Genomic DNA, 12557 nt, shown 5'->3' with positions numbered 1-12557 from the left:
GTTAAGTTTCTCATAGCAGTGGTTGATGCCATCTAACGAATCTACAAAACAAACACATTGCAATTAGAATTGTTTTTATTCTATGACATGATTCAAGTCAAGTGTTTAATTTGTAGTCTTTGAAATAGTTACATTATTTTGTACACAGCTTTGTTTAAAGCTGCTTAACATAAAATATTAAAGTAAACGCAAAAAAAATGTGATGCTATTTGTCTTTCCACACAAATCAGGTCAAGCGTTCTAACACCAATACCTTGTTTAGTTCTGGGCCTACAGTACTGTACTGTACTTTGTAATTTCAGCATTGACGTCCCATGAATCAGCTAGGATAGTGCTATTTGATTCTGCGTATTAACATGCTTCCCGTAAAAACTGGGAGTTAGGGTGGAGGACGCACCCTCCCTCAAAAAAATAAAATAAAAAAATGGCAGTCCGCTTAGATTGGTCAGTTTAAAAGGTCCGAGCAGGCACCACCCACTCAGGTTTGAGCTTAAAGTCAATGCTAAGAGTGAAGCTGATGAATGAGAGATGGGGCTGGGTATAAAGATCCAAGAAGGAATTTCATTGGATGCTTAATTGGTAAACTTCACTGAGTGCAGGATGAGTCAGAAAAAAAAATGTACTGTTGTCCACCACATACATATTGTTAAAAAATACTTAAAAGACAATGTTCTGCCATTATTGAGCTAGGTTACTGGTGTATAGGTCATAGTGCAAGACATAAAAAGAAACATCTCACAATACGTTTAATTTGATTTTATGGGGACGTCGTGCATTAACCGAAATGGTGCACAATATGCAAACTGTGTCAAAACATAGGATTTCACCAAATCAGTTATTTAGTGGAGAGTAAATTAAAGGTAAATGTAATCCCCCAGGAAAAAAAAAATACAGAAAAGCTTAATTAAGGTCAAACTTTAGTCAGTGGTGTGTACATGCCTGCTAAAAGACACCAGGTCACCTACCATTGTTTAATTACCTTGTAGGTGACTACATTAAATCCATTCATGTAGTCTCAGTGCTCGGCGGTGAACAGCTTCATCTTCTTCTGGATCTGTTTTTTATCCTCCACACCAGAGCAGAGATCTGATCTTCTGCCTTCCTTCCAGAAAAACCAAGAGCAGCTCCCTCTCGCCAGTGAATTTCCACAGGACGTTTGAATACAGAGCACAATGCAACAACTCTTGTCACCGAGGTGTCAGGTGCTGCTCTTTATGCCCCCCCCCCCCTCCCGAGAAAGCAAACACAATGCACAAAAGCCTAAAAGTGCAAATCGTTTAATCTCAGCCACATTTTTACTTATATACAGTGAAGTTGACTCATAAAATCACTTTCTCTCTTGTTTACCTCATTACATTGCAAATTTAAAACGTCTGGCTAGTCCACACCGACCCTAATACATTCAACAAAGCAAACAGAACAACTTAAGAGGGAGGAGGAAAAAAAAGATCGAGATATGCAGCTCAAATAAAACACCATAAAATGTACAATAATAATACAAATGGCACACGACACGTGTGTTGTTTTAAAATGTGACAGATTTTGATTAAGTCCCGTCAGGAATTGAGGTTGTTTTGTGACTTTGGGGCCCCCCTTTCATCACCGGGGCGCCTCATCTTCCTGCACACGCTACACCCACACAAACACATCATATAATCAGGCACCGAAGAGATTGTCTTTTGACACATTTGCTTTTACATTCATTCACTTGGGGAAGGATACACCCGTGTCTACTCACACACGCTATTTGTTACGTTGCGATCACTGTGCGCTAAAATCGGGGGCTCGGAGGTTATTGCCAGCTTGCAGATTAAACATGCATTTTTTTTTTTTCACGTTCGTGCTGTGACGTGAGGAAAACATGAGCCTCTAGGGGTTTCTGTGTGCAGTGTGTACTCAGGAATTATCTCAATCTCCTCAAGCCGTCTCCTTAAAAGGCACTTCAATAGGGGAACTGTTTTTGTTTTGTTTTGTTTTTTTAATATACACATGTGATGAGACTGGATGCAAGTGGCAGAAGTATGTGGAGCAATCCACATCCAGAGCCGTACTCCACTGTCTATGTAAGACTAAAATGCAATTGCATTCACACAGTTGCAGTCATACAAACATAATCATTTCCATTTTAAGAACTGTAATCATTCAGCCTGACAGTAGCCTGCCTCAGTATCTGGATAGGGAAGATTCTTCTGTGCAAAAGTTTACCTTCAATGTGCAGCCCAGCGTTAATTAAGTGCACATACTCACCTACACTTTGTCTCCAACATACATCACCCTTTCATCTACACCTTCCTAAGGAGGTCTTTTTAAAAAAAAAAAAATACTTGATTCCATATGTCAAGAAATCCAACTCAAAGCAATTGCAAAAGGCACCAGACTTGCACAGAGAGGACGAGTCTCACCGTGGGACACTCCTGTGCTTGAGTTCAAACTAATGTGGAAAGACTGGGTTTCAGTTATTATCAGTGAGCAGAGGAGATAAAGTGGAGGCGTGGGGTATTGGGTGGGTGAGGGAGGAAGTCATTTAGGTGAGCATGGGCACATCATCCTCTGAAGTGGTGTCTTCAGACAGGGGGATAAGCAGCACCTCGTCATCTGAGGAAGACGAGGAGAAAGACGGAGAAGCAGAGAGGGCCATGGAGTTGGTGGAGGAGGAGGAGGAGGGTGAGGCTCTGAAGAGGGAGATACTCAGGCCTAACGTGTGGAAGATGGAAGCCAGGGAGGGGCTGCTTGGGGGGACGGCAACGGGGGGAGTGTGGGGAGCGGCCGGAGGCGGAGCTGGGGGAGCGTATGGAGGTGGAGGAGGGGAGGCGACAGGCGGTGGGGGCAGCGGCAGTAGAGAAGGCAGAGCTTCCTGCTGCTGGTGCTCTGACTGAGACAAGAGGCCGTGTTTCTGGGGCACAGGCTGGTTGACCGCCTCCACGGCCGACGATGAGCCGGTGGCGGTGGAGCGAGCTGCTTCCTGACCGGAAGCGGCGGCGTCCGACTGCTGCTGCCCGGAGCTTGAGGCCTGAGTCGGCCGGGAGGGAGGTCTGGGGATGAGACCCCACCTCCTCATGCGGCGAACAGCCCGGCGGACGAATCGGGGCCTGCGTCTGCGATGTGGCGAGTTGGCGGCGTCCTGGCGGAGGAGCTGGAGAATTCCCCTCAGAGAGAGAGACGAGGTCTGACGAGGAGGAAAATGAACAGAAAACTAAATAAATAACAAATTAAAATATATTTTGGTTTAGCTTCATTTCTTCACAAGTTTTGTCTTCACAATACACAGATGAAAGTTTAGGGAACAAGTGAGTAGGCCGGGCAAATCCCATCAGACAAAGGAGGCATTGTTTTATACACGCAATGCCTCCGCCTCCACTGCCTCAACTGTCCTCACATCATTAAAATTTCAGCCTGCCCAAACATGTAAGAGTGACAAACTTCACTTTTCCGCGTTTTACATCCTCACTTTCAGTTCCAAGATCCAAGTGGCGCTCTGCTTTCTTACCTCATTGGGATTTTCCGTGGGGAAGTCCTCCACTGGGGGGATGATGCCCTGCGCGATCAGCTGACCGTAGGAGGGGGGAGCCTGCTGCTGGATGAGCTCGGCCTCCTGGCGGCTGATTGGAGCAAACATGCTGCCAGAAAATACAGACAAACACAACGTTAACATAATGATATTTTCTTTTTATGTCAAAGTTAGCAGTGTAGACTGGCAGTCTTGATAAGCATATATGCAACATGGCTCACTTGGCTGAGACAAATTTCTCATTAGATATTGTAGATTTGCAACAACAACCTGAGATTTTTATTTATTTTTGTAAGAAGGGCAGTGTTGAGGACCTGCTATGTATTTGAGAGGTACTGCGAGCAGTAGTGAAAGTAAAGCATGCACCTCTTACGCTATAAATGTCTGGAAAGCAGAAACGGGCGCAGAGCCGAGATGAAAACGTAATAAGAAGTTACCTGTACTCCCTGGTCCTGAGCGAGTACAGCTTACAGGTGCAGCCCATGGCGATGACCAGCAGCAGCCCACAGACCAGGCTGCCCACCGTCGCCGCGGTGATGACCTTGCGGGGCAGGATGACGGTGCAGTTGAGCTCGTCGGTGCCGTCCTTGCAGTCCACCTGGCCGTCGCAGCGCCAGCTCTCAAACACGCACCTGCAGAGGGAACAACGGGCCGTTTGTTGTTAGAGCGCGAGGGAACGATATGAGCGAGAGATCAAACTTCACAGGAAAGAGCATCCAGAGCCGTCTGCATCACGACTCCTGATAAAAACCACAAGACTGTCAACTATGGAGAGAAACTGCTGCAGTAATAGACTCAGTTAAAAGGCGTTATCGATTAAGCATTTTGTCTGCTTATGTAGGAACAGCATGCGTACCAGTAAATAGGTTCTCTGTTATCTGGAGGCTTAAATTGATTAGAATGTGAATCTCTTTTACTTTATTACACATTATAAAAACATTGACCTACAAACAAGGTGACCAGCTAACATGCTAACACATGCTAGCTTTCAGGTTTTCTGCTCCTGCTACAGGGAACAACCCACAGCCTAATCTCATACATCCAAATGTAGAATCCTTGAACGAGTTTAACAACATATTGTTTTAATTGAGCTTTTCTTTGTTATGCAACTCTGTGTTTTTATGTTAGTTTCTGCTGAAACTGTGCTGACGCCACACTTGGCCATGTCTCCCTTGTAAACGAGACCTTTCACCTCAGTGGGACAAACCTGACTAAATTAAAAATAAATAAGAAAATAACACAACAACAACCAAACACACACCTTTGGCATCATGAACCTCAAAAAAAAAAATTTCCATTTAATCTCTCAGGTGGTCACATTCCTACACACGCCCTCTGACTCACACACACTTAGGTTATAATAAGACGCACCCTCACCTGATACGTCACTAACCTGATCATAGTTACAGCACAAATCATTTGACAAAACAAACTATACAAAAAACAAATAACATAGCACCCCAAACACCACTACAATGAGTTTGAAGATATGGGTTGTACAGACCAAGAGGAGTGAAGGACCATCAGTTTGACCATGAGGAGATAAAGGTGATACAGGCTCACCTGCCGAAACATTAGTGAAACATTCTAATGTCACAGCCCTGCACTAGATCTCCCTTCAGCATCAGAAAGGTGGTAACCCACTGACGACTAAAATGGGGTGGTAAAAATAGTATGAACATGTCGGTCCAACACAATACCACAGCACTACAAACCACAGCCTCTGAATTGAAAACGCAGATAAATCAACAGCTCTCTGTCTCAGTTAGTTTAAACAAATGCTGAACACCACAACCTACATGAAGCTAAGATTTACTGCAGGTCTGTTGTATTTGAATGCATTCATTTTCACTAGCAAACCTAATGAACTGACAAATGAGTGTATGTATCAAACTTGCAGAAAAGCTAATCAGAGGTGAGGTAGGAGAGACTGTTTGGTCAGCTGCCGTTCTCTCCGAATCTCATTTTTAGCACACGCCTCGTTTCAAGGTCCCTTAAAGCCTCTTTCTGAAAATGGCTGATAAACAACCTGAAACTCTTTAGAGAAATACGTGAACACTCACCTGTCACTGTCACAGTGAAAGGTCCCAGGCTGGCACACGGTGCAGTCCCTCTCGTCGCTGCCGTCAGCACAGTACAGCTGGTAGTTGCACCTCTCCGTCACCGGGTAACACACCGGCCGGCCAGCAAAGTGGCTGGACGCCTCCACTCTCTGTCCCGTCAGTCCGCAGGCAAACTGGTTCTGGCTGCAGCCCCTGCACCCCTCCTCGTCCTTTCCGGTCTCGGGGCAGTCCCACTTCCCATCGCAGCGCTGCTCCTGCGTGAAGCAACCCCCTGATGCTCCCCCACATCGGCCTTCCCATGGAGGGCAGTAGTTCCCCACGTGAAACGTGGCATTAAAACCGCCCCCCTCCGAGCCAGGACGTTTCTCATATGCCAGCGACAGCAGGCCAGTATGGGACTCAACTTGGACAGATTTGTAGTTGGAGGAGCTGGTGATCTGTCAAAATGCAGAAAGGGGACATCATGTTACCAAGAGTTATATTTAATATTTTTTTTAAAGGAGAGAGATAATTGCGTGAATTCAGTTACGTAAACTTACAATTTTAATAATGTCTCCATTGCCTTGCTCTTTGTTATAGACTGTAAGTCTATCCCCACGTCCCAGTATCAGCTGCTGCAGGTCCAACCTCAGCGGCCTTGGGTCCTGAGGGTCAATAGTCCAGACACAGTACAGGGCGGGACCCTGACTGGCTGGAGGGGAGAACGTCCCATAAAAGGTCTGAAGGAGGCCTCCACAAGGCCAGTCAATGGGAGTGGGCGTCACAGCAGGGGCCTTATGAGTGCGGGTCTGCTCTTGTTCCACCTGGGTTTCACCCCTGTCAAGCCCCCAGATATCACCGTCATTATACCGATCAGCTTGTTTGTCCATGGCGTCGTCTGTAACTTTACGTCCGTCCGAGTCCCAAACATGGTCTCTCTCTGTGAATGTCTTAACATTAGCATCTGCTTCGTCCACTTCTTCATCACAGCCGAGTTCATCAGTTCCAAGGCCAGGTCTTTCGTCGAGACACTCCACCTGGCCGTTACAGCGCCAGGAGAGGGGAAGACACCGACCGCTGAGGCATTTAAAAGACGTCTGTGGGCATTCACCCGAGTCTGGAAGCGTGTGAGCAGAAGAGGACATCATTTAGAGACGTGAACCATACAGATACAACTGTTAAAGCTGATGTCAAGCTGTTATACCTCTGGAGTAGCTCAACAGAAAGGACGACACCGGGAACAGATGTGGGAGGAAGTGGTGCATCACTGTTATGTTTCCGCCCTTGAATTCCAAAGGTTGAGGCAAAGTGGATCCACAGAGGACAACTGGCTCCCCACCAAGGGATGATTTTATAGATACCCATTCCTTCCTACACCGCACCGAAAACTGCGAAAAGCTGAGGAAGGATTTGTAATAAGAAAAAGGATGAAGAGGCAAACTCTCTTAAGGGTGAAAAATAGACAATAGGAACCAAAAGTATGGAAGACGTCTTAATAGCAGGTTTCTATTCAGTATTGTATCTATTTAGTATCTGATTAGCTTTTCTGTCTAATTATTTTATTCATAAACAGTATCTCAACTGAGGAAAATGTACTGCATTTTATCGGAAAATGTCAAGTTTAAAAAGATTAGTAGGGCTCTCAAATTTAACTTGACAATAACCTGTTAATGCACATTTCTTTTAAAGCCACAAGTTGAAATAAAGTGATCTGTGATGTTCAGGAGTAATGATGTGGGTGGCAAGGATAAACAAGCTTTCTTTAGCAGAAATGGATGAAGAAAATGGTCTCTTGAATGACAAGTCCAGCTTCAAAGTCCAGCTAGAGGGTTCTCTAAACAAGACCAAAGTTATTTACAGAGTACATTGATTCTCACACAGCTGATACAGAGAGCCCTCTCCACCCTGCTGGATTGTTTGCTGCTAAGATGAAGCGTATTTTTGAGCATGCGGCGCCTTTGAGGCTATTTTTGGAGAATATTCTGGACAGTATTTGTCACCGTGTTGGATTGCTGTAATAATAATAACACACATTTGCATAAAGCAAGTATGTTTGTCTGCTTCCATGTTGATAAGACTATTAAAACTTGAAAAATACTACTTTATGGTACATTAATAACAGATTTTAAAAGAAACTGTACAATTAGTCACACATTAAATGTGAACTATCATGCAATTAATCGCGATTTCATATTTTAATTGATTGACAGCCCTAAAAATTACGTGTTATTATTCATATTTGCCACTTCTGGACGACTCATAACATTACATAGCAACAACGGAAATGAGACAAATTCAAGTACTCCAGTACTTTCAATACTGAGAAAACAATCAATACATTGCACAACTAGTTTACAAATATTTACAAGTCTATAGTTACCCGAGGTCACTTGACTTGCATCAAATTATTTCACTGAAACTAAAAACAGTATCTTGAGTTTCAGGCATTTTTAATCTATTCAGCATCTGTACCTGAGCACGATGGGTTCTTCTTCTGAACCCTTGATGACCCAGCAGTCATAGGTAGAGCCAAAGCGGTACGACCAGCTGTGGTAAGCAGAACTCCTGATCTCTCCCACTTTACTGTCTAAGACATCTGGGGAATGCCCACAGTGGGCTGAGGAAGAGACACAAAGAAAACATGGTTATTGAGTTTAAAGGGTACCTATTTTTGGAGCTTATCGTCGAAGAGTCAAATGTTAAACATGTGACATATTAGTCAAAATAATTTTGTTTAAATCCTAATTTCAAAAGAGTACAGATTAATCTTTTCACACTACGGTCAGAACACTGAAAGTACCATCAAATATTATCCCAACAGTATGTCCATGCAAAAATAAAAACCCTTTCCTGACATCCACAGATAACATGAGACAATGCACAGATAAACAGTTTGTCCCCTTACCAGCGCAGAGAGTAAGCTCGAAGCGGCTGCATGCTGCAAATGAAAACAGAACGGGTCACTCAACCTGTTTTATGGATCGTAAAAGTTGTATGACGTGTAAAGTGCAAACATGGCCGTTAGTTGATACACACATTCAAAGCAGGCACCTTAGACAGACATGCTAACAGTAAATTGGACTGATGTATGCGAATACACTCACCTATTATGGAGAACACTAGGAGGACACAGAAGTAACTGACTGTCATCGTGGTAATTCTCAACTAAAATGTTCAGTTTTTTTAAAATGAAGACTAAGAAAGTTTAAAAAAAAAAAAAATGTCAGAGAAGAAACGCCATTTTGCCGTTACGTTCAGGAAGACTTCATCTGTAAAGTGAAAGAAAATGAACAAGAGGCGTGTCAGACTTGGTTGCTGGCCAGCCAACTATCGGAGCAAAGTCTACTCAACAATTAAAATATCTGCATCAAAGATTGGCTAACACTCGCTACTAAACAAGAGCTTCCAAATGAAAATCACAATAACTGTAAATAAAATATTTAAGTGATTGACTGGTTGACACTTTTTATTATCAGTTATTTCCCCATTGTGGGACAAATAAAGGTTTTCTTATTCTTATTTATTCTTAAGTAGCTTTTAAAGCAAAAATGTCAAAAGACCTCACCGGCTACAGCTCTCTGCATGTGACTCTTTGCTAGTTTCTTAGTTTTACATGAGACTAAACTAAGTATATTTCGTGTCTTACTCGCCACCCTTGATGAGAAACATCTGACTGACATTTCCACTGCACTTCTTTCAATCTTTTGATTTGAAAATAATCACTGTATTTAAAGCAAGCATGTCTGTCCGCTCCCATCTTGATAAGACTATTACAACTTGAAAAACATCACTTTATGGTACATTAATAACAGATTTTAATAGAAACTTTACAATTAGTCACAGATCAAATGTGAACTATCGTGCAATTAATCGCAATTTCATATTTTAACTGATTGACAGCCCTAAAAATTACGTGTACCACGATTAAGAAGACAAATACACAAATAGAGATGACAAAAACTGAAGCACATCCAAAAAAAGCGTTTAAAAAAATGCAACTGGACTTGTAGAGTATTTTTGAGAAGACGTTTCACCACTCACCCGAGTAGCTTCTTCAATTCTAGTTTAGACGACTGAACTGAAAAAGCTACTCGAATGAGTCGTGAAACGTCTTCTCAAAAAAACTCTACAAGTCCAGTTGCCTTTTTTGAACCTTTGTTGGATATTTAGATGACTGAGTTCTAGACCTGAAGAGGATGAGTGGATGGACGTGTTTGCCCTCAAAAACTCTACAGTCCAGTTGCCTTTTTTTAAACGCTTTTTTGGACAAACCATGACCTGGATGACCGAGAAAATTCACTGAAGACAAAACTGAAGAACTTTACCTGCCCCCCAAGGAATCACAACATTTAAGTGTATTATCCACAATATACCATGTAATAATCCACTATTATGATGTGTAAGAATGAAATTATTACTAAGGGATACTTCGAGGGGCACTTTGAATGTAGAGGTCATTTTGATCTGTTTATAAACACGCGCGCGCACACACACCCACACCCACACACACGGCGATTTCCTTCCGATAATCTTCTCAACAATGACGCCAGAAACGCTCCCATTTCCGAGTCGGAACTCGCCAAACAAATTATTTTTAAAGTTCTTCTCTTACTCCCAGTAAATTAAAACCAACGTGACGTCGAGTTTTGATCGATTGGTGCCACATTTTGCTCCCTGTGTGTTTAGATCGTGTCCCGAGATAAGGCAAAGCTATAGTTTCGGTTTGCAGCTGCTTCTTTAGTCACAGGAGCTTTCACGGCTAGCTTACCAGCGAGCTAAATGCTAACGCTAACACCTTCCACTTCTCTCTTCGTTTAGTCGCATTTTATAGACCGCGACACCACAAGGAAATTATTCGAAGCACTACACAAAGGAATTAAGCACCGCAATACATCACAACGTGTTGGTTAGAAGCGCTAATAATATCATTATTAAAAGGAAAGGAGACGAGTACGTTACCATGTCAGTCGGCCTTTCTTGTTGACAAGTTCTGAGCTACTTCCGTGTGTTTCAGCTCGTGACGGGAGGGGGGCGGGGCTTGTTGTGCACTCTGCTGATCAGTTTGTTCTCCATTCAGAAAAGTCTACTTTATTCTTCAATGAGGCACTGATAATAAAACCACGGCTTCTGGAAAAAATATAAATTGTAAATAAATCTATTTATATACGAGGCAGCTGTGGATTAGTTGAAGTCTAAAGGGTGAAGTGTTCATTTTTCAACACAAGGTGTCAGTGCCGGTTTGGCACAAATATCCAGCATCTGTTAATTCATAAAAACGGACGCTCCTTAAAAAGTCAACAAAGCCAAATAAGCACATTTTATCCACGGTTCTTTTCATTTTATAAAATTTTATACTTTAGGGCACAGGTGTCAAACATACGGCCCGCGGGCCAAAAGCGACCCGCCAGAGGATCTAATCTGGTCCGCAGCATGAATTTGCAAAGTGCGAAAATTCAATGAAAATAACTGATATCCCTAATTTGGCCACTGTTTTAGTAAGAGAAGTGGACAGAAGACAACACTGAGACCCAAGGCTAAACAGCAGACAGCAATGTGCCCAAATTGTTCTTTTTTTACTTAGGAAATTTCTTCTTCTTCTTCTTTTTTTAAAAAAAAAAAATTTACTTGTTCTTCTTTGTACTAAAACTGTCTGGAGTTCTTGTTACTTATAGTTTATTATGCTGTTATCTTACTGGTTGGGTATCCTGGAGATCAATTTGGGCTGTATGTGGCACCCAAACTAAAATGAGTTTGACAACGATGCTATCTATCTATCTATCTATCTATCTACAGATTTTTAACCCTATTTTAATCTTGTTAATGCGGCACAGTGGCGAGGTGGTTAGCACTGATGCCTCACAGCAAGAAGGTCACCGGTTCGAATCCTTTCTGTGTGGAGTTTGCATGTTCTCCCTGTGTCTGCGTGGGTTCTCTCCGGGTACTCCGGCTTCCTCCCACCATCCAAAGACATGCTGGTTAGGTTAATTGGTGATTCTAAATTGGCTGTAGGTGTGAGTGTGAGTGTGAATGGTTGTCTGTCTCTGTGTTGGCCCTGCGGTGGACTGGCGACCTGTCCGGGGTGTGCCCCCGCCTTTCGCCCGATGACAGCTGGGATAGGCTCCAGCAGACCCCCGCGACCCTTAACAGGATTTAACCGGGTATAGAAGATGAATGAATGAATAATCTTGTTAACTACTTTTGGTGTATAGGTTTATGGAAATGTCTTCCTTAAGCTTGAAGATGACACCTTGTACTGCTCTGATATTATGAATTTTCCCAGTAAAAGTACATCTTAACTTATATTATCTTCAGATGACTTATTTTTTTATAGACATAATGTAAAACTAAGGACACTTGGTTTGCAAAGATTTGTACAAAGGCAAAATAAACAAAAAAAAGACAGTGGAGAACATCAGTAGACACTTGAAGTCTCATTGTAACATTAAGTTTTACTTTCCAGTTCAAAAGTCATGCATTGAACTTTTTTTGCAAAAGTATGAAAGTCTCATCTGTCAAAGTACTCATCATGCAGCGAAAGTGTTAATGTCAAAGTTGCATTACTACAAATTGTTTTACCGGTTGTGCTGATGCTTTGAAGTGAAATCAGAATTTTCCTGCATTTTGATTTTGTTCGACATATTTCCTGATCAATTATATTCAATAACAATGACTTGTTTAGAGTCATTTTATCTGGTGCATGTATTGAGCAAAAAATTGGCTATGAATTTTACTTTACATTTTAAGTTTAATTCAGGAATTCAGGACTTTAACTTGTCATTTTAATTTACGCTATATAAATACAGTACTGGTATTGTCAATTTCCCCAGCTGCAGTCCCATCAAACTGTACTTTAAAATATAGAATAAACTAGTTTGTTAGCCTGATCCACGATATTTCAATAGGAACTGTTTCACTTTTCAGTCCACAGTTTCAAAGCTGCACTACTTTTTAGATAAAGTTTATGAAAGCTGAGGCACCACTAAACAGCAGGCCTAAATACAATCTTA

The 12557-nt window shown here is 42.3% G+C and overlaps 1 protein-coding gene across 1 annotated transcript; it reads right to left on the bottom strand.

Moving 5' to 3' along the window:
- Positions 1-1261: 1261 nt before the first annotated feature.
- lrp10 (low density lipoprotein receptor-related protein 10) lies at positions 1262-10544 on the bottom strand. Its single transcript, XM_084542997.1, has 10 exons — positions 10510-10544; positions 8655-8819; positions 8456-8488; positions 8023-8167; positions 6755-6948; positions 6111-6667; positions 5572-6008; positions 3946-4140; positions 3488-3617; positions 1262-3166 (listed from the first exon to the last, which is right to left on the bottom strand). The coding sequence occupies exons 2-10, from the start codon at positions 8698-8700 to the stop codon at positions 2525-2527; spliced, it is 2379 nt and encodes a 792-aa protein (XP_084399123.1). The 5' UTR covers positions 8701-8819; positions 10510-10544; the 3' UTR covers positions 1262-2524.
- Positions 10545-12557: the final 2013 nt, after the last annotated feature.

Source organism: Chelon labrosus (assembly GCF_963514085.1).
Source record: "Chelon labrosus genome assembly, chromosome: 1".
Lineage (NCBI taxonomy): Eukaryota > Metazoa > Chordata > Actinopteri > Mugiliformes > Mugilidae > Chelon > Chelon labrosus.
The sequence above is the reverse complement of the archived record's forward strand: the minus strand, read 5'-3'. Positions and strand labels throughout refer to the sequence as shown.

Coding starts and splice junctions, on each gene's coding strand:
- lrp10 (XM_084542997.1), bottom strand. CDS start 8,700: ATGACAGTCAGTTACTTCTGTGTCCTCCTAGTGTTCTCCATAATAG. Junction 6,009..6,110: donor ATGGAGACATTATTAAAATT/GTAAGTTTACGT, acceptor GCATTTTGACAG/ATCACCAGCTCCTCCAACTA. Junction 3,167..3,487: donor CCACGGAAAATCCCAATGAG/GTAAGAAAGCAG, acceptor CCTCCTCGTCAG/ACCTCGTCTCTCTCTCTGAG.